General features: G+C 49.1%; 6 protein-coding genes across 6 annotated transcripts; 3 read left to right on the top strand and 3 right to left on the bottom strand.

The window, feature by feature from the left end:
- Nucleotides 1–4: 4 nt before the first annotated feature.
- Nucleotides 5–813, bottom strand: CLUP02_12190 (HMG box protein; the record flags this gene model as incomplete). The annotated part of the gene is made up of 4 exons (XM_049291154.1): nt 5–95; nt 245–264; nt 332–549; nt 753–813. 4 exons carry the CDS (start codon nt 811–813, stop codon nt 5–7), a joined length of 390 nt encoding a protein of 129 aa, XP_049148299.1.
- Nucleotides 814–846: 33 nt separating this feature from the next.
- On the bottom strand, nt 847–2,562 carry CLUP02_12189 (uncharacterized protein; the record flags this gene model as incomplete). Its single annotated transcript, XM_049291153.1, has 8 exons — nt 847–1,143; nt 1,424–1,559; nt 1,604–1,762; nt 1,827–1,888; nt 2,001–2,245; nt 2,314–2,344; nt 2,416–2,461; nt 2,537–2,562. 8 exons carry the CDS (start codon nt 2,560–2,562, stop codon nt 847–849), a joined length of 1,002 nt encoding a protein of 333 aa, XP_049148298.1.
- Nucleotides 2,440–3,141, top strand: CLUP02_12188 (uncharacterized protein; the record flags this gene model as incomplete). The annotated part of the gene is made up of 1 exon (XM_049291152.1): nt 2,440–3,141. One exon carries the CDS (start codon nt 2,440–2,442, stop codon nt 3,139–3,141), a length of 702 nt encoding a protein of 233 aa, XP_049148297.1.
- A 1,534-nt stretch (nt 3,142–4,675) lies between these two features.
- CLUP02_12187 (uncharacterized protein) lies at nt 4,676–8,495 on the bottom strand (the record flags this gene model as incomplete). The annotated part of the gene is made up of 17 exons (XM_049291151.1): nt 4,676–4,784; nt 4,848–4,938; nt 4,998–5,040; nt 5,097–5,163; nt 5,230–5,372; nt 5,425–5,632; nt 5,736–6,116; nt 6,204–6,388; nt 6,451–6,577; nt 6,677–6,898; nt 7,030–7,193; nt 7,255–7,291; nt 7,376–7,750; nt 7,854–8,019; nt 8,086–8,266; nt 8,328–8,361; nt 8,395–8,495. 17 exons carry the CDS (start codon nt 8,493–8,495, stop codon nt 4,676–4,678), a joined length of 2,634 nt encoding a protein of 877 aa, XP_049148296.1.
- A 72-nt stretch (nt 8,496–8,567) lies between these two features.
- CLUP02_12186 (uncharacterized protein) lies at nt 8,568–13,671 on the top strand (the record flags this gene model as incomplete). Its single annotated transcript, XM_049291150.1, has 4 exons — nt 8,568–8,620; nt 8,865–9,195; nt 9,269–13,369; nt 13,501–13,671. The coding sequence occupies 4 exons, from the start codon at nt 8,568–8,570 to the stop codon at nt 13,669–13,671; spliced, it is 4,656 nt and encodes a 1,551-aa protein (XP_049148295.1).
- Nucleotides 13,672–14,883: 1,212 nt separating this feature from the next.
- Nucleotides 14,884–15,714, top strand: CLUP02_12185 (uncharacterized protein; the record flags this gene model as incomplete). The annotated part of the gene is made up of 1 exon (XM_049291149.1): nt 14,884–15,714. The coding sequence occupies one exon, from the start codon at nt 14,884–14,886 to the stop codon at nt 15,712–15,714; it is 831 nt and encodes a 276-aa protein (XP_049148294.1).
- Between the last annotated feature and the right edge of the window lie 3,647 nt (nt 15,715–19,361).

Raw genomic sequence — 19,361 nt, 5'->3', positions numbered from 1 at the left:
AGTTTCATTCCGCGATGGGCGGCATGACCAGCTCTGCTATTGACGCGGGGCGGCGTGAGAGCTTCGCCTGCCTCAAATCCGCCTTCCTGCCGATCCTGAATAACGAGAAAAGCAACCCATTTCAATACCATCATACACCGCCGAGCCCAAAGTTACAAGGAAAGTCCGAAAGATGTGCGGAAAAACTAACTCCACGCCACCCGTTCGGACTGAGAAGCAGCAGAAAGACAGCAATCAAGAGGACTCATCCTCCTCTTGTTCGGCCTTTAGAGTGACTAATTAGCTTCAGCACAACACGGCCAGATGGAGTGGGGGTTTGGGGGTGTCTTACGTTGTATGCCTGCTTCTCGTCCTCGTAGCGCTTCTTGTCGGTGGCAGCCTTGGCCTCATAGGGACCGCGCTGCTTCTCGTTGAGGGCCTTCCAGCGCTCACCGAGGATCTTGCCGACCTGTCCGAAGGAAATACCGGGGTTCTCCTCACGAACGTTCTCGCGCTGCTCGTTGGCGAAGAACATGTAGGCGGAAAGGCCACGCTTGGGGGCGTTGGGGTCTGAATAGTATGTTAGCTACATGTTCATAGCAAGATAACTGGTCTAGATAGGCGCAGCGCAAAGCGGGCAAGTCAAAAGTCGTCCGAGGCGTGGCCCAGTGGAATCTTATTGAGACTCCCTTCAGGCCCAACCTCTCTGTACGTAAAACTTGCCCAAATTTCACAACGGCTCAAGACAAGTAAGAATCGATTTGGCAACGTACCCTTCTTCGCGCGCTTCTTGGTGTCCTTAGCGGCACCTCGCTTGGTCGCGGCCTTAGGCATTTTGGTATCTTGAATATGGTCAGTCAAGCTGCTTTAATGTCGAGATGAATGTGATGGTATGACGAAGAGCCAAGGGTGAAGGATGTGATGGAATCGGCGCGACATGACGACCGACGGCAAAGCCGCCGCGCCGTTATGCCGGAAAGCCATAGTGCAAGAGGACCGCGGTGCAGCGAGAACCAGGGTGTGTGGGTGGTTGAGTCGCAAGTGCAATTGCGCTCGGTAACGCGAGGTAATTGCAATTTGAAGCTCAAAGTCGTCCAAGAGGGATCGTAAAGCATACCTGAGGAGGTTTTTGAGAGGTGGAAAGAGAGGTGTTGATGTGGTGATCTGGACGCGTCAAGCTCTTGTTAGCTAGAAAGCTCTATGGTTGAAGCTGGTTGATGGACGAGCGTGTGAGAGACGAAGAGGTGCACGCCAAAGTTCGAAGCTCAACAACGGATCGCACCCACGATATCGACTTGTTAAAAAGCGATTTCGGAGTTGCAAATCGAGGCAGAGTGATCGAAATTGTAGCGACAGTGAAAATAGAAGAGGATGATGTTGCGCGTGTATGTTGCGGTGGTTGATGGTGCAAGTGGGCAATGGTATATGGGCAGCAGGTACTCACGGGGTTGAGTGCGAAGGCAGTAAAGTGTGGTATTGTGAGAGTGCGGATTGTAAGAGAGGAGGATTTGGGTGGGAGATTTGTATGGGAGAAGAAGAGGGAGGGAAATGTATGGGGGGAGGGCCAAGCAGCCTTTTTACTATGGGGGGAGTGATTGTGCGGGAGCAACGCGCCTGGGTGCACTTGTTTTTGCTGGGAAGTCTGGGACGGGGCCAGGACTGACTGCGACTGGCGACTGGGCGAGTGGACTGGGGGTGGTACTTCGTACCGTGTGCGAGACTGAGTGAGAGACTGGGAGAACTGAGGAAGGAAGGGGGGTCACCGTGGACGGGCTCTCCTCCTCTTTCTCCTTGGATCACTCCAAATCATCTTTTTTTTGGCCTGCGCAGGTGCGGACGCTTGTCACTTTCGCTTTCCCTCCCGTCGCTTCCTCGCCTGTGCCTGGGCTTGCTGCTGCACGCTGAATGGCTAGGAGGGGATGGGTGTCTGGGTAGGCTGGGCAGGTATCCGTACCAAACCAGACGACGGGCAAGAAAAAAAAAAAAGAGGTCTGCGCACTGGCATTGGCAACACTTGTCACTGGGTGGTAACTGGCGGCATTGGCCTGGTACTGGGCACACCGGGCACCCGCCCACCAAGCGAAGGGCACAAAAGAGGAGAGAGGCAAGAGAGGGGGAAGGCGCGATGAGAAGGGAAAGGGTGTGGGCGCGCCTTCCCTCCCTGACAGTTGACGTGCGCACCCTTCCCTTCTCTTGCCTTTTGCTCCAGAGTCCAGCTTGACCCTTCTTTCCCCATCCTTCTCCTCCCCATCATCCTCCCCCCCTCCTACGTGGAAGTCCAAGTCCCTCCTAGTTACAGTCCGCGCCCACCCACAAGGTAAAGGTACCTTGCACCAGAGACTGCCGTGCAAAGTACCTCACGTTCCTTTCACACCTTGAGTCTGCCTACCCCCTTCCTGCTCGTCGCATCTGCCAGGGGACAACGACTACACACACCTTGAAGCGGCCAGCTACGGATACATGCTCGAAAGTACCCCAGTACCTGGATCAGTACGGAAAGATACCTCCCTACCTTACGGATACTTCACCTTAGTATGCAAGTGCGTCCGCACGCAACCTATTCGCCTGTTTATTGAAGTCCATGGCAATAAATCAAACTGCGGAACCAGAACAGACCAAGTTAGGTGTGGACAATGCGCGATCAGAAGTTGCGAACGTGCTGGCGACGCGATGGAGAAGGAAGGAGCGACATATTACCTACTGCGTATCCAGCAGCATCTTGCAAGGCAGGCGCCAATGGCCTTAGCTTCAGGTGTACTATGTAAGGTATCCGTCCAGGTGGTCGTGGCCGTAGCCAAAACCGTACCTGGCCAGGTAACAGAAGCAGGGAAAAGAAGCAGGATCTGGCCCATCCTGCGGTGCTCTTCTTTTGCCTTCCGTCCTCGTCTCAACCCCTCGGGTCTGGTCCAGCTTGTCGCCCGCTTCCCATCCATTTCAATCACTCCATCCTCGGACAGTCCTTGCTCTTGGTGTGCCGCTGCTATTATTATGTGGTACTGTACAGGTACAAAGCGCACGCAAAACCCCGCACCGAAGTACTGTACATCCGCTTTGTACCTGGGTTTTAAATCATCTTTTCGCACTGTGTACTTTAAAGCCGTCGCGCCTTCTTTCTCCGCTTGCTACGTACGGCTACGTGCCGGCTCTTTCGCCAATGTCTGAGGTGAGGTGCGGTTGAGTCCTGTGCCTGCTCCTGCTTTTGCTTCGCTCCCTCTTCCAGTCTTAGGTTCCTTTTGAAGCATCTCGTGCTTTCCTTTCCGTCCACCTTACCTTACCTTACCTTACCCCACCTTCCCTTCCTCCTGTCACTGTCCACACGGACCATCTCTCGTCCATCAACCAACTTCTCCAGTCTTCAGTCTCGCCCAAGTTGCCATTCCCAGTCCCTCCCCCTCTACTTCTGACTGCTTTCGTTCCCAGCAGTGAGAGACCGAATACTGGCTCGTCAAGCTTCAGCTTCTTACGAATCCCATGTTACCATCCATTTACACCCCCATGCTATCGACAACTATCATTTGGATCCACGGCCTCTTTCCTCAACACCAGCCATCACCCATCCATTCGAGGATGGTTCCGCGCATGCACCATTAGCCTAGCATACCATGCTACTTATACCATCCTTCATACGACAGTGATGCGATACCACTAGGCATTGACAGCCTAAGGGAGACGACCTTGTGTACCTATTCGTACTCCCAGATCGCAGAGACGTGCAGTGGCACACCTACTCCGTCCGACTGCACTTGGCCTGGACCAGGCACTTCTTCGTCATCTTCATGAGCGCTAAGATACTTCCGATCCTCCCTACCGCCTGTTGAATGGCAAGGGCCCGTTCGCTAGACATGCCGTAGGTACATCGGTCAGACATTGAAGACCGAACACGCCGTACGGGGAAGACGGAAGTCCAATAGCCAACGTTGCCTCGACATTTCCAATTCAAGGCAGTAAGATCCCTTACACCTTGGCGACTCTTCCATTAGGTAGATGCATCTGCTCGGTACAGCATGTCGGATGGTCGATCACAGCAGTTGAAGCTTCTTTTCGCCAACTCTCCGTGGAATTCGAGGTCTGCACGATTTGAATTAGGTCTATGGGACGACATCACTTCCTTCGCCATCAAAGCAAACCTTCGCCATGGGAGACAAGCTATACCTCGGACACACTAACATGTCCATCACTTGCACTTTGCTGGGGCTGTGGGTGTTAGTGACCTCATGTTCGCGACGTTGTCTCCTTAGCGTCTTCCGCTGACAAGCCTTCGCAACTTTCGGCTGTTTACCAAGACAACAAGGCTCGGCCGGCTGGATTATGGATATTGGGAAATCGATGGAGCACCTGTGGTGTGGTGGAGGATTCAATGTTTGGAGAATGGAGGAACAAGTTGGCTTACACACTCTCACACACTGTGTAAGTGATTGTGCTTCCTGAACATCGCTGCGCAATTTCATCCACACTAAAACACCACTCGACACACTTTGCGGCATTCCCCTCTTCAAAGTGGCTTGTCCTATCAACACCCAAGGACATCGCCTCCAAAACGCACCAAAGTCTATAGGCACCGTCGGCTCAGAGTTCTCGACAAACGCTCCGTGTCCGGCTCGCCCTGGGTTGCTGGTCCACGCGGTCAGACAAGATACATACACAGCACGGCAGACCCCATGGTGGCTTTCATATGCGGCACAGATTGCAACACCATTTAGCTGAGTTCCGGCGTGAAGCCACCCACCAGCTTTCGACGTGACTTGGAGAGCCCCTGAGCCCATAGGAGCTTACAGCAACTGACTGGGGCGCCTCTAGACCACTCGCTATCGAAGCATCCACTCATCGTATTACTAAGAATCGACCTCATCCAAAAAACCGAGCTAAACTGTGATCTCCTGGCAGTCAGGGGCACACCGTCGGCTGGTGTGCACGGAGGCGTAAACTCAGCTTCGGGTGATGAGGCGTGATGCGAAGCACCTCACGCTGTTGCTCAGGGAGATGTGACATTGGAACGACCGGAAGTCATGATGACTGACTGATGGGGATGGCATTCAGGCTGGCCGAAACGGAATCTGGGTACTTGATTCATGCATACGCCCCATGTACCGTCATACGAGATTGTTTTGTACCGCTACTTGGCCCAAGGTACCCCAAACGCGGTCCACCGACTCCGGAATCAGCTTGGGCGAATGCGCCCAATCACTCCTCATGCACAGCTCACGGTACACTTGGGACCTCCCCAGCCTCCCCTCTGCCATCGATTCCTACATCATCCATCCGCCTCCGTAGTGTCTATTGTTGGACACTCCTAGAGCAACCTGCTTCTGCAGCGGATGCGTGGTTGCGCAGTACATACTGTTCCAAGTCACCCTCCGCCGCCAGGTGATCGACGAAGGGCTTACTGGTAGGTACTATTTAGCGATCAGCTATGTTCAACACATCCTATGCTGAAAGCGAGTCTACTCCGTACAGAGCCGTAAGCTTCACATTAAATAACGGAGAAAGAGCTGCGTTACTATTTGCGGAGCTTGACGATTGCATGGCGACCGGAGACCGACGGCGAGCGGCGTGTCTATCTCGTCTCTGTTCTACGTCTTCTAACACCGACACACCACGAAGCGGGCAGCAGCCAGGCGGTGCAACGCTCCCGGCGTCAAAGAAGGGTGGGATACTTCGTCATGCGCACAAAGTGTGCGGGCGTCTCGTGTACCTCGAGGCATAAGACTGGGTAATGCCTGCAACGACAATCGATACGCTCCCCCGCTCCAATGCACCCAACGCGCACCCAAGACGCCCAATGCAGGTCTCCTCTGCAAATTGGCAAGCCAGCAGCGCGTTTTGCCCATGAGCCAGACAAGCCGTGTCTGCCCAGGACTCCAGTAGGAGGGCGTTGCCGCACCATTTCACCATTCCAGTCAGGGCCGCCGGGCCCAGCCATTTTGCTTTTGCCCGCTTGTTCCCTGTTTGGCTGGGCTAGCACTGGGAAGGCGGTGGTAACGGGCTGGCGAACAAAGTGCGCAAAGTACCGACGACTTGCAGCGGATACACGGAGCCAGGCAATTTCGCCGGTCTGGTTGCCTTTGTTTTGCTGATACTGTGCTGTACCTGATGGTCCCTCGGCAAATATTGGCCCTCCCTGACTGAAGGCTCTCCCACTTTCTCACTCAATCACTCTCTCCCACACACCACACACACCCCCTCCCAAGCCAAACACTCTTGCTGCTCACGCCTAGGACCTGCACACGAGAGGTACATGGAGAGTCGGAGACTGAGGTGTAGTGTAGACTGTGTAGTTCAACGCGAGCCCATGCTCCACTCCTCCTGGGCCTCCTGGCTGATCTGTCGCAGCAGACACAGAGCTTGACTGACGGGGAGTGCAAAGCTCCCCCCAACTTCCAGTCCCATTTTCCCTTCCCTCTTCCCTCTTCTAGACGGACCTTGAGTGACGTTGATTATCTAATCTAAAAGGCATGATCTTTCTATGGTCACAGGGTATGTAATGGAAACGCGAAACGCGTGGTTCATCTCGACGCTTAAGCTGTTCACGGCGTCTGGGAGCTCTCGAGTCTTGTCACTTTGCGCGCGAAAGTCACCATAACGGAAGAGGATGAGCTCACTACAACCGCTTTATCAAGCCCCGTGACGTTTTACGGGTCCTCTTGAAGATATTGAAACGCGTTTCATCAGACAATTTTTATTCTTTGCTATCTCATACTTGGTAGTTTCCAGCAATCCAGCTACATAAGGTAGGTAGACAGAGCAGCTGATCAAGCTCAAGCATTGGCCACAGGAGCAGATCTCGGAGCCAAGCTCACCCACGTGATTCGACATCACCGTGGTCATAGCGTCCGAGGTGCCGCTAAGCCCTGTCCAGTTTCGTGAGCCGGCAGGGGCCGAAGGTGAGCTTGAAAACCAAAAAATGCCTGCGGGTGGTGCCCTCAGGTGCCGGTGCCGTGCCGTACGGATACGCTACTATGAGCAACAGCAAATCGATCGTGCGCAGGGCAGGGCGAGCACCATGATCTGGTAATGCCAACCGTATGGCCCGACGACCTAGACCGCGGTCACGACTTGACCGAGCCTCTGGAGGTCCGTACCTGCATACAACCTGCGTAGGGCGGGTTGAAGCGAACGTTCCGACGTACTGAGGTCTTGGGTTTCGGTCCATTCCATTTGGCGAGCCCCTCAAACCGGTGGTAATACGCCATTGTAATTGGCACCATCTCATAGTCCTGATTCCTGAGATGATGTGGTCATGATAAGATGGGCCTGCGAGCCTGAGTATGTCCATACCTGGATTCTAGGCGGCTGCCCGCAGCTCCCCACGGCGCTCAGGTGCCTCTGTCCACCCTGCCCCATGCGTATCGTGGGCCAATGTGAGCTTCTGATCTCCAAGGTCTAGCAAGCTTTTCACTATTCGTCATCTTCGGGGTCCAGTACTACCTCGCGCAGCGCTTCATCTCTGGACCAGTCTACGCCGCTGCCAACGACCACAGCACTGGCGGTGCCTTTCATAACTTTCCACCGCCGTATGCTCGCCTTCATCTCGGCTTCAAGTCTGGCTATCTCCGCCTGCACGGCGGGGTCGTCAGTCTCGCCCGCATTTCTCTTTTCCGCATCCTCAGTAAGCCTGAGGATCTCGGCTGTGAGCTCCACGTTTTTCCGGCCGACTCGTAGGCTCTCGGCTTCCACCTCTGTCAGCTGCTTGATGAGGCTGCGGATGTCTTCTGATTTGTTGGCGAGGGCGACAGAGACGTTGTCGCGGGAGCGGATGTGTGGTAGGAGGTCACTGCTTCCTGTTAGCACTCAGACATCAAACTTTAGAGGTCATAGTTTCATCATGGATAAAATGATAGTGATTTTTTTGAGCACAGAATCAAGGATGGACGTACGTTTCGATGGGCGTTGACTGTGTGCTCCCATGGACAGCTTTGAGGATGGGGCTGGCCGTCATGACACTATCCGTGATATTGTTCCTCAGAAGCCATCCCGCACGCGCCGTCGACGCGTCCTGCTGAGCCTTTCTCACATTTTCTTCTGTGCTTGGTGTTGTTGAGTCTATCTGTACCCGTTAGCAATGCGGACTTTGACACTGTCGGTCGTCTTGATATGGGAAGTGTGTACCTGAGACATGGCTCTGTTGTGCCTTCACCAGAGCGACCTTGATCTCGAGGTCGCGAAGCTCGTCGTAAAGAGCAAGGACGCGCTGCTCGTCATTGGAAAGTAAAAGGGTGGGCACTTGATCGGCTTTGTTTGCTGTCGAAAGGCTTCGATTTGGTAGCTCATCCATGGTCGAAAATGACTTCTACCATCAGATGGCAGAAATTCAGGTTTGTATGGGATGAGTCCGGTGTCCGAGATGTCACCGCTCCGCCCTCCGGACGCGACGCGCGACTCTCACTCAGAATCGCATTCAAAATCCCCCGAACTCACGGAAACTCGGCGGCTTTTGGCTTCGGATCCGGATGGATGGTGGAGTAAGGTAGGAACTGAGTATGAAAGTTGTGGCGGGTGCGGCGCGGCATGTCTTCCATTCCATGGGTGTCAGCCCCATCCCTGGAGCCGTTATCTTATCAGTGGCAGGTGCCATATGACTGTCCAATCAAATGACTCAAGGCATCACGAGGCGGCGTCACGCTATGCCTCCCAAAGGTTTTTAGTGGGTTTGCAGCCTGCACGAGCTCTGTAGGGCGCCTCAGCGGTCACGTCTTGGAACCTGGCGAACGAACCGCCTTTGCGCTTTTGCAACAACCGACGTTCGTGCATACTTCTGTCTTTCTCTCGGATCCTTTGCAACGACGACGAAGACGACGGCAACGAGTCAAACGACGACAGCGATATCCTTGCGCGCGCGTATCGTACGATTCTACCGGGCGACGGCCTTTGTCGACTCTAACACATAGCTACGCCAAACCCTTGAAACTATTGCTGCAAAGACCGGACTCAAGGCTAGGCTGTCGCAGCTCTTCTTCTCTTCGGAGATGTTCCGGGGATGGCGACGCAGGTGTTGATAGCCCATACGGGCCAGCGTCTGCAGGTGGACACGACACAGTTTTCTGCGTATGTCAGGTTTTGCCTCCTTGTGAGACCGAGAGAAAGCAGGCTGACAGCTTCATTCGCAGGCTCGATGACCTCAAAGCCTGGATCGCAAGGCATACGTCGATTCCGGCGCACCAGGTTGTTGCTTTGACTGCCCAAGGTCGGAGTGTCAAGCTGCAGACTCTTCACCAGGAGGTACGACGCCCCTCCTATTTACGGGTCAGAGAGAGAGAGAGAGAGAGACCTTGAAGCTGACCTGCTGGCGCAGACCGAGATCTACATCTACGATATTCGAATATCGCAACCAAACTCCCCCAACGTCGCCTCGTCTCCAAAGTCCGAGCTCCCCCTTCCTAAGCGATATGCTGTTCCGAACGCCCCCAACTACATAGGCAATATTCGTGTTCTATCAGAATGGCAGGCTCTCTACAAGGAGCGCCAGGCATGGGCCCGTGGCATCGTCGATGACTCGGCACGTATGACGGCCGAGATTCAGGAGCGGTATAGCGAAATGGACGTCATGGTCAAATGCCTCGATGCAGCCGTGGCCAATCTGGAGATCAGTGTGAAACAGATTGAACCCAAGTACGCCGAGCTCAAGAAATGGGTAGAACCTGCGCTGGGCGAGTACGAGCAGCTTGCCGAGAACTGGGAGCACTACCTCACCGTGGCGCGCAGTGTGCCCATCTCTGCTGCCATGGTGCGTTTCATGACCTCCAGGGACCTCAAGAAGAAGACGACGACGCTGGAAGACCTGATCGAGATCGACACTGCGAAGAAGTCTGGACGGTTGGCGCCGACATCCTTGAAAAAGTTCACCACCAAGGCGACGGATCTGGAGAAGGCCGCGAAAATGATGTATGGCGGACTTGAGCAGCTGATAGGGGACTTTGACAGCCTTGTTGGTCGTTCGGCGCTGTCGCATAGTGGCGAGGTGCAGCAGTTGCTCCAGGATGTCGAAGCCGTGGCCAAGAAGATAGAGACTGATTACCACGTCGTCTTGGAGTACCAGGATACGCAGCCCAACGTCCTTCAGGCCTCGCGGACGGCGGAGAACCACACGTCACGCCTCATTCCAAGCTTGAAGAAACGCTCCGCGGAGATGGATGATATGCTGCTCTATGTCACGCAGGCACGGAACGCCATATCGGCCGATTCAATTAGTTTTATGCGCAACATCACCGAGATCACCACATTACACAGCAGCGTTAAAAATCAGATTAATGTCTTGAACCAAGCCGAGGACGACATGACGACCTTTGACTATTTGCGTCTCATTCACCAGCTCCCGTACATGTACGCCTCTTTCGTCTCCGAAGCCGTTCGGCGCCGGGAGTGGTCCGACAAGATCAAGACGGATTCGTCGACACTGGCCAACGAGATGGCACTGTTCCAGGACGAGGAGTCAAAGAGACGGAGGAAGTGGCACAAGATGGTCGGCAGCATGTACGGATCAGACAAGACTGAGGCAAACGTACTTGGGCTCGAGGTCAACTTGCTCGGCGAAGAGGAGACATGGCCCAGCATGGTCAAGCGGGACCTGGAAGAATTCCTGGAGCACCTCCAGAAGCAACAAGCCGAAGTGGATATCATTGAGGATGTGATGAAGCTTGTGAATGAGTTGAGCAGCCCTACGAAGCAGCAGTCGAAGAGGTTGAAGGCCTTCAAGAATGGAAGTGTCCATGAAGCCGCCCTTGGACGAAGTGGCTTGATGATCCGTGGCGATGATGAATTGCTGCGCAGCCTCCAAGACGACAAGTCGAAGCTCGAGAACAAGTTGAAAACGGCGGAGAGCCGTGTACGAAGATTGGAAGACTTGCTTCACAGACAAAGCGCAGCTTCTCGACCTGGTATTGGGGGCTTGTTCGGACACGAGAGGAATGATTCGACCAACTCCGTCAGGTCGACAGCCACAGTTGATGACCATCGACGCTCCACAGGAAACTCAGAAGCGCTTTTGCAGAGGATACAACAGCTCGAAGGTGAACTGAATGCTCGTCGGGCATCTGATCAATCAGAGGCTTTGGCGAAGCGAGTGCAGCAATTAGAGAGCGAACTGGATCAGCGTCAATCATCCAACGATAATGAGGTCCAGCAAAGGATACAGCACCTTGAAAGCGAGCTCAATGCCGAGAAAGAGAAATCGGCGGCGTTCGAAAAGGACCTCAGCGTCCGGGCTACAGCGCACGACGACGTCAAGGACCGAATGGAAGAGGCCAACTCCACTAAGAAGGAGCTTCTCGAGAACATGGAGGCCCTGCAGCGGGAATTTGTCGAAGAGCGCAAGTCCCTGGAGAACGAGATCAAGGGACTCAAGGCCCGTATCGAAGACACCGAAGATGAGATTGAGAATTTTGGCGAGTCGAGAGAAAACGAAAAGGCTACCTACATTGAGCGAATGCACGAGCTAGAGGCTGAGGTCGAAAGGCTACAGAAGGAACAGAAGGATGAGGCCCTCAAGACTCAGGGCCAAGTCGACTTCCTACGCAACGAGGCACGACTCCAAAGGGAACAAAATGAGTCTCTTGACAAGCAGCTGCAGACCGCCAACGACGAGGCCAAAAAGCTTGCCAAGGTACTGGGCACTACGCAAGAGATGGCTGAGACACAAATAAAGGCGCTCCGCGATGTTCACGACCAGCTGTCGCCGAACGATGACACTACCGAGGACCTCAACGATCTCATCGACGCACTCATCTACCGGGCTACTGATGTTACCGCTAATATGAAGACCCTCGAGAGCGACCGATCAATTCTCAAGGCCGATCTGGAACAAGCTGACGAGCAGATCAAGAACCTAAAGGCCACAATCTCTGAAACGAAGAACAAACTTACTTCCGAAGAAGACAAGTCCCGGCACCTGAAGGAAAATCTGGAGGGAGAGAAGGCTCGTGTGACTGCTCTTGAAAAGGAGGCCGCCGAGGGCCGAGAGCAGCTTGATCAGCTTCGTGCCAAGATTGCCGATGGCGAGACGGGCTCGGAGAGCCTGAGGAAGAAGCTCGACGAGGAAGAAGGACGAATCAGTTCTATCGCCGAGGAGCTTGCCTCCAGACAATCCCAAGTCGGCAGCCTCGAGGAAGAGTTGCGACTCTACAAGGAGAAGATGGAGAAGTCTCAGTCTAAGCTCTCAGCTGTGCTTGGTCACTTTGAGTCTAGATCTGAGAAGACTAAGGATTTGACACAGCGTCTTTACTCTCAGAACGACAGATTGTGCCGGCTGTTGGAGCGACTGGGCTTCTCAGTCACTCGGCAGGACGCGACCATGACAATCCAAAAGGTTCCTAGGTCCGAGAGGGGCACCATGAGCCAATACCACGCCGCAAACGACTCGTCTGATCCTAGTCAGTCCACGATTCGCCGCTCCGGCATGCTCACCAGTCGCACTCTGGCCGATAGCACCGACCTTGAGTTGCTGTACTGGATGAATAGCAATGATGCCGACGCAGAGACCGAGAAATACGAGGCTTTCATGACACGGCTGGGCACGTTCGACATGGATTTGTTTGCTGAGACGGTCTACAAGCGTGTCAAGGATGTTGAGCACCTTGCCCGGAAACTCCAGCGAGACGCGCGCGCGTACAGAGAGAAGGCGCACACCCTTCAGCGGGACTCGCACGAGAAGATTGCCTTCAAGCACTTCAAAGAAGGCGACCTCGCTTTGTTTCTGCCCACCCGAAACCAGACGGCTGGCGCATGGGCTGCTTTCAATGTTGGCTTTCCTCACTACTTTCTGCGGGAGACAGATGCCCATCGTCTGCGATCTCGCGAGTGGCTCGTGGCTCGCATCACAAGGGTACAGGAGCGCGTCGTGGATCTTTCAAAAAGCATGCATAAGCAACTCCCCGATACCGACTCGGTTAATGGCGAAGAGGACGATAACCCCTTCCAGCTTTCCGATGGTCTGCGGTGGTACCTGATTGATGCACACGAGGACAAGCCCGGCGCGCCCGCAACGCCTGGGCTGGGCAAGTCTACCATCGCAACGAACAATGTCGAGGCTATGGCGGACATGCACACACACGCGCAGACAAATGGCAAGGACAAGCAGCGCGCCAACACCCATAGCATCGAAGGCGTTAGCAAGGCGCTTAGCAAGAGCCTAGAGAGCCGTCGGAGCAGTTCCAACTCGAAACGGGCTCTCCCCTTTGCTGTAGGTGGCGGCGGTGCGGCACTCCTCAAGGGTAACGCTTTGGGTAGCGAGACAAATTCTCTTCGCGCAGTCGCTCCGGATACGCCGACCGAGACGAACCACCCTGAAGAAGGACAAGTGGGACCGTCGACGAATGGACACGAGCAGTCGGGACAGGCAGGGCAGGCATCGAGCCCGCTTGCGGAAGAGAGTCAGGCCGATAGACCCAGGTCGCCCGAGGTACGGAACATGATCGATTCTCTCGTTGGCCCCTAGACCAGCAAGAAAAAGCCTCCCCCGTTTCTCTCTCTGTGTCTCTTTCTCTCCCTCCCCATCCGAGGTTTAACCGCCTTCTCACTGATTTCGGTCAGAAAGCTCGATCGCCCTTGAGGCTGCAGCGTCAGAGGAGCGGGGTCAGCGTCGAGAGTCCGACGAAGAAGAGCGTGGTTTGGGATTCGCTTTGGAGCGTTGACCTGAGCTATGAGACTGGTGGTGGCGGCGGAGGCGCGAAGAGGAAGTGGGAGGGCCCGGAACGCCGGTAGAGAGAGACAGAGGGAGAGCTTGTGTGGAGGGGTTGGGTTGTGGAGGAATATTGTACGAGCATTACACAATACCCGGAGCCTCCTTTGTGAAGAAGGGGGTGTCTTTGAGGAGTTTTTTGTGCTTTTGTCACCCTTGGCCTGGGGGCCCTTTGCCGACCTAGCATTCATCCTCGGATGCTGGGTTATGACGAGTGGTTCTTTGTATTGGTTTCTTCGATGGATGAAAGGGAACATGGGAGGATCCTCGGAGCGCGGCGGCATAGCATACTGCCCAGAGACATCGATTGCCACCTTTTGGTGAGAAGAGATCCGACGAGGATGGCCCCGGATGATGGTCGTGGTGAAAACGGAGCGAACTTGAAGACGGAGTTTCTTGACATCTTTTGGGCACTTTACTCTCGGGACTGGAAGAGAACAAGATGGGGCTTTGCAAAGGATTCTGCATGCATGGCGTGCTTGGGATAGAGGCACCTTAGAGGTATCTTTTTTTTCTGAATACATATGGTGCTCTTGTTTACCTTTAGGGACTTTCTAAGGTCATGTGCATAGTGTGGCGTGAGTCTTCAACTTTGCGATTTTCTCTGGCCAACATTGTGCTGTCTCTAAGTCTGGACATCGTCAAGTGCCCTACACTGTATTTAATGCTACCTCGCACAATGCTGATTTATTCATTTCTTTCCATTGGTATTGCTCTAACCGAGGGTATAATAAGTCCGGTGACGGACCAGCCTTACTTGGATGTGATCTCCTTGTGTCTATAATCATGTTGTTCTTGAAGCCTTTGAGGACTCTGGAACGGCTTTCATGAGTAGCACAATACTCTTAAGCCATCATTGTTAGCTTGATCTTTCCCTCCTTTGCCTCGGAATACAATATCTTCTTTCACAGTTCTGTAAGGTCTCTTTGGACCTAGGGGCAAAGATGTTTGGTGCTTGCAGTACGGGCAGGCTGTATGATTCCTACTTGAACGAGAGCAAGAACGACGAAAACACATCGAAAATCGAGGTCATTACACAATCCCAACGTAGAAAGATTGATTGCCGGCAATCAATAGGACTGTGAAGAAGAACACTGTCAATACTAGAGGTTTCAACGAACATCTAGACATCCTCATACAGCCGATTCGACGAGCTCCCACAAGGTTCTCTCAGCCGATTACAATTTACACCGTATCTTACACGAACACCGTATCACCAAGACACATTTGACAGAATGGCTGCCGCCGCCGCTCCTCAACAGTGGGTCGCACCGACAGGGGCCACAGCATATCCCAAGATTGGAGTGATTCTCGGGTGCGCCCCAGACGACGGGGACGTGGATCTCGCATACAAGATTCTAGGCTTACACAGCAGAGACGCCGCTATACCGGCAGTCCGGCCGCCGGCTCACGAGTTCGTGCACTGGTGCAACCGCTTAATTGCCAAAACCTATGAGGAAAGTCTCGAGTTCCAGCTCGGGTCCGTCGGCCACCGGCGGTTCCTCGAGGCTAGCAGACGGGTCCGGTCAGCCATGCACACAATTTCCGGGATCCGGCGGCCCGGGCACGAAGATTGGCAGATATTTGAGAATACGTGGATCAGTCACTGGAAGCCTAATGGTACTTGTGACGATGCGCCGGTTGACTTGACGATTGCCAACTGGGATCAGAATGTGCCTACTCCTGCGACGAAGACTATTTTCGATGCGACGTATGGGCCTGATAGACAGAAAGAGAGGGACGATCGGGCGCGAGATCATCGGAAGATGGGTAAGACGTGGATGGCGACGAAAAACATGGTTCGGGATGCGCGAGAAAAGGAGGCTGAGGAATGGCAAGATCTTGTTGCTTGTTATGGGTTTCAGGCTAGGACGAATTTCCGATTTAAGGGCAACGATCCTGAGTTTCACGAGGTCGAGACGGATGACGAGAACGATGAGGGAGAAAATGATGAGGGGGAGGAAGAAGAAAGTGGAGAGCAGGAAGAAGACGCAGAAATGCGGGATAAGAATACCGAGGAGCAGGGAGAGGATGCCGCCGAGCAAGAGGAGAGCAACAATACGTAAGGAAAAGCTAGAAGTCCAAAGGGGAAGGGTAAAGATCCGGAGTTATACGGCATTATTCCATAGAAAGAGGGAGACAGTGAGGAGGAGCTCCTCCCATACACCTTCTTCGCGAGCCCTGTGCCGAAGGGCAAGGATAGTTTGTGGTATTCTCTCTCGTAAGTCCCCCCCTCTCCCGCACTTATTCTTTTGTTTTGCCCCAGACCGTCATTACTAAGAACCCGTTCTAACTCTTACAGCGTCCTTGTCCATAACCGGTATAATCTCGCTAAGACTATCAAGGGCTGTTAGTATCCTTATTACAAGGTAGTTAGTTCGAACCGTAGTTAATAAAGAGATTAATTAAACTATATAAATATTTACGTAAGTATAAAAAAGAGGTTCTAACTATAGGTTAGGCTAGCTATAATAATCGTAAATAGGGCCCCTAATTAGCCCTTATATAGTTAGCTATACGCCGTAGTTAAATTAAACTTCTAATTTAATATTAACTTTCTCTTTTTTTTATTAATTTAATTATTACGGTTAAAGGTATAATTCGACCTCGGGCCCGTTTACTAAGTCGTCTCCTTTTCCCCCTTTTTTATACTTTTTTTATATAACCTATCTCTCTATTTATATAATAACTTTTTTATTATTTATAAATTACTCTAATCCCTTATTTAATACTACTTTTATAAAAGCGTTTACGAGGTTATTTTTATTATTAATTTAATAGATCTTAAGTATCTCGCGCTTTTTATACGATTACCTAAAGGCTATAATATTAATTATAAGCCTCTTTTCTTTTATCGTTCCTAATTTAATAAAGTATTCGTATGATAAATAAGAATCGGTATAAATAATTATTAAAATAAGTAAAAAGCTAATTCGATTAGTAATTTTCTTTAGCGTTATTAAAATCGTATAAGAGAGGTTAACGCTATTAATTATACTATAAACCTCTAATATTAGTATACTTCTTATTACTTACTTATTTTTAATTAACGAGTAATAGATTATATTACTATATATAGTAAATTCGCTCTTACTTATATTCTCATTAGCTAGGATAATAATATACCCTAATTATAAAATAAAGTCGTTATTATTCGTAAATAACCTATTAATAAAGACGTAGAGCTTATTAATTATAAGGTTAATTAAGTAGTAAACGAGACCTTAATTAAGATTTATTTATTACTACTTAAGCCGCTTATTAAGTATCTTAACGTCTTATTTAGTTAAATCTATAGCCTATACTACCCTAACGTAATTAAAAATTACCTTAAGCTAATAAATATTTATAATATATACCCCTCGCGCGAGCTTAGCCTTATACTACTTTTTAATATTAATTACGTTTAGATTAACGAAGTTAATCTTCTCGCCCTACCCTTTTTATTAAAAAACGATAGTTTCCCTTTTAATTATAAAAATCCCGTTATTAAATACTAAAAAAGTATTTATTATAAGGACCTTTTTTAGCTTTACTACGAAACCTGCTTTTTAAAGCTCCTTATCCTCTTTTTTTATAAAATTAATATTAAATAGGCCTAATATATCGTTAATCTATATTCTAACGATCCTAAATTAGTTACCTTCGTACTCCGTAACTAATAAGTACGGGTTATATATAGAAGTAATTATTAATAATTAATTAATGTAAAAATCGTAATAAGTAGCTTATTAATAAGTACCTAATTCTACGAGCCTATATAATAGCTTAAGCACTTTAATAATTATACTTTTTAAGTACTTACTAGCTATTTCCTTTGGTAAATAGGCTAGGATTTTTTTTATAAGCCCTATAGCCGATTAAGTATAGGCCTAAGTAATATTATAGCTCTAAATCTCGTATCCCTTCTTCCGTAGCAATACTATTAGTATTATTATTAATCGTTAGCTATAGCGCTATATAATAAGTAATTATATAAGTAGCATCGCCTTTTTAACGTCGCCATACTTCTAAATTACGTATTTAGACTTCTTATACAGTTAGGGTATTCCTTTCCTTTTAATTTTACGAACTATTCGTAATTTAAATATATAGAGGTTTATATATTTTTCTGGGTTATATAAGATAAATCGATAGACCCCTCGATTGCGAAGAGTGTTTATTTTAATAAGATCTAATCCCTTATATAGCTTTCTAATAGTTATAATTACGCCTTTTTTATATAGTTTAATTACTAACTCGAAATCGGCTTTCTTTTTTACTATATAAAAAGTATTAATTACCTCGTTACTAATAATAAATTACTGCGTTAGGGCTTACTATCGTAGTCTTTTATAATATCTTATTAGTAATATTAGTACCCTTTTAACAATTTCCTCTTCTTTATCGTTTATTAATACTACTATAACGATTTTATTAAGGATAATTTCCTATACCTCTACTACGGGTTATATAGTTTCCCTTAGCTCTTCTTTTTTTTATAAGTTAGAAATTACCTCGTTAGGATCTATATAATACGGTCTAATTACTATAATTAATATTTCGAGTAGCTAGTTACGATCTCTTACGACTATATAAGAGCGCTCGTTAATAAAAATTAATTTATATAGCCTAGCCTATTATTAAGTAATTTCGTGCTATATTTATATATCCGAATTTAGTAATATATTTAGATTATCCCCTATATCGGGCCTATTACGCATAGTAATTACTTTATTAACTTACTTTTTTATACTTACCTCGCGCAATACTTATATTATTTTTTTAATTACTTAAGCTCGTTAGCTTATACTTAGTAACGGTAATAAGGCTAAGGTCGTTCTTAAATATACTCTAAATATTAATAGCGTTAATATAAGTCCGTTAGGCCCTATAATATTATTATAGTATTTAAGTACTATTTAGAGGTATTTATTATTAATAAAATCCGGATTTTCCTTTTTAATAATTCTAAACGCCCTTTTTAATTACTAATATACCCTCTTTACTTTTTTAATATTATAGTACGCTTTAATAGGTACGACTTTTAGCTATATATTATAGGCCGTCGTATTATCCTTAAATTTTACTAACTTAAAGCTAGTACTAGCGTTAGTTTTAATATCGTTTAGTAGTCCTTAGTATATATCGATCTAGCTTTTTTATAGGGCTACTTATACTATTTTTACTTATAGATCTTAGAGGAATTACCTTATTTAGAAAGATATAGCTATGTCGATTATATATAGTACTAGCCGACTATTTACGTAGAAAATATCAATAACGATTTCTTAGTTAAAGTTAAGCTTATTATATAATTTAAATTTAAATTTGCGTAGGCTCTGCGTATTTATTTAGTATTAGTAATATACTTTTATTAACTACTCTAGCGCCCCTATTTTAATATTATTATTATTTAATCACTTTAAGAGGTTATATAGCCTCGTAACCGACGGGTATCCGAATTTTTAATATAGTTTTTAAAGCTTATTTTCCGTTAGGTAATTAATCGACTTCGTATTATTAATAAGCTTTATAAACGCATACCCCTATTATCGTTCGACTATCTCAAAATACTTATTATTAAAAATTCTATTCCTCGTATTATTAAATATAATACTTAGTTAATCTATATTTTTTTAAATATAAGAGAAATGGGGTATTAATAGGTAAAATATAAAAAGTTATTATTCCGAAGTGCGTCTCTATTTTTATTATACCTAGGGCGACGATT

Source organism: Colletotrichum lupini, chromosome 6 (assembly GCF_023278565.1).
Source record: "Colletotrichum lupini chromosome 6, complete sequence".
NCBI classification, from domain to species: domain Eukaryota; kingdom Fungi; phylum Ascomycota; class Sordariomycetes; order Glomerellales; family Glomerellaceae; genus Colletotrichum; species Colletotrichum lupini.
Note: the sequence above shows the minus strand (reverse complement) of the source record. Positions and strands in the feature narration are given on the sequence as shown.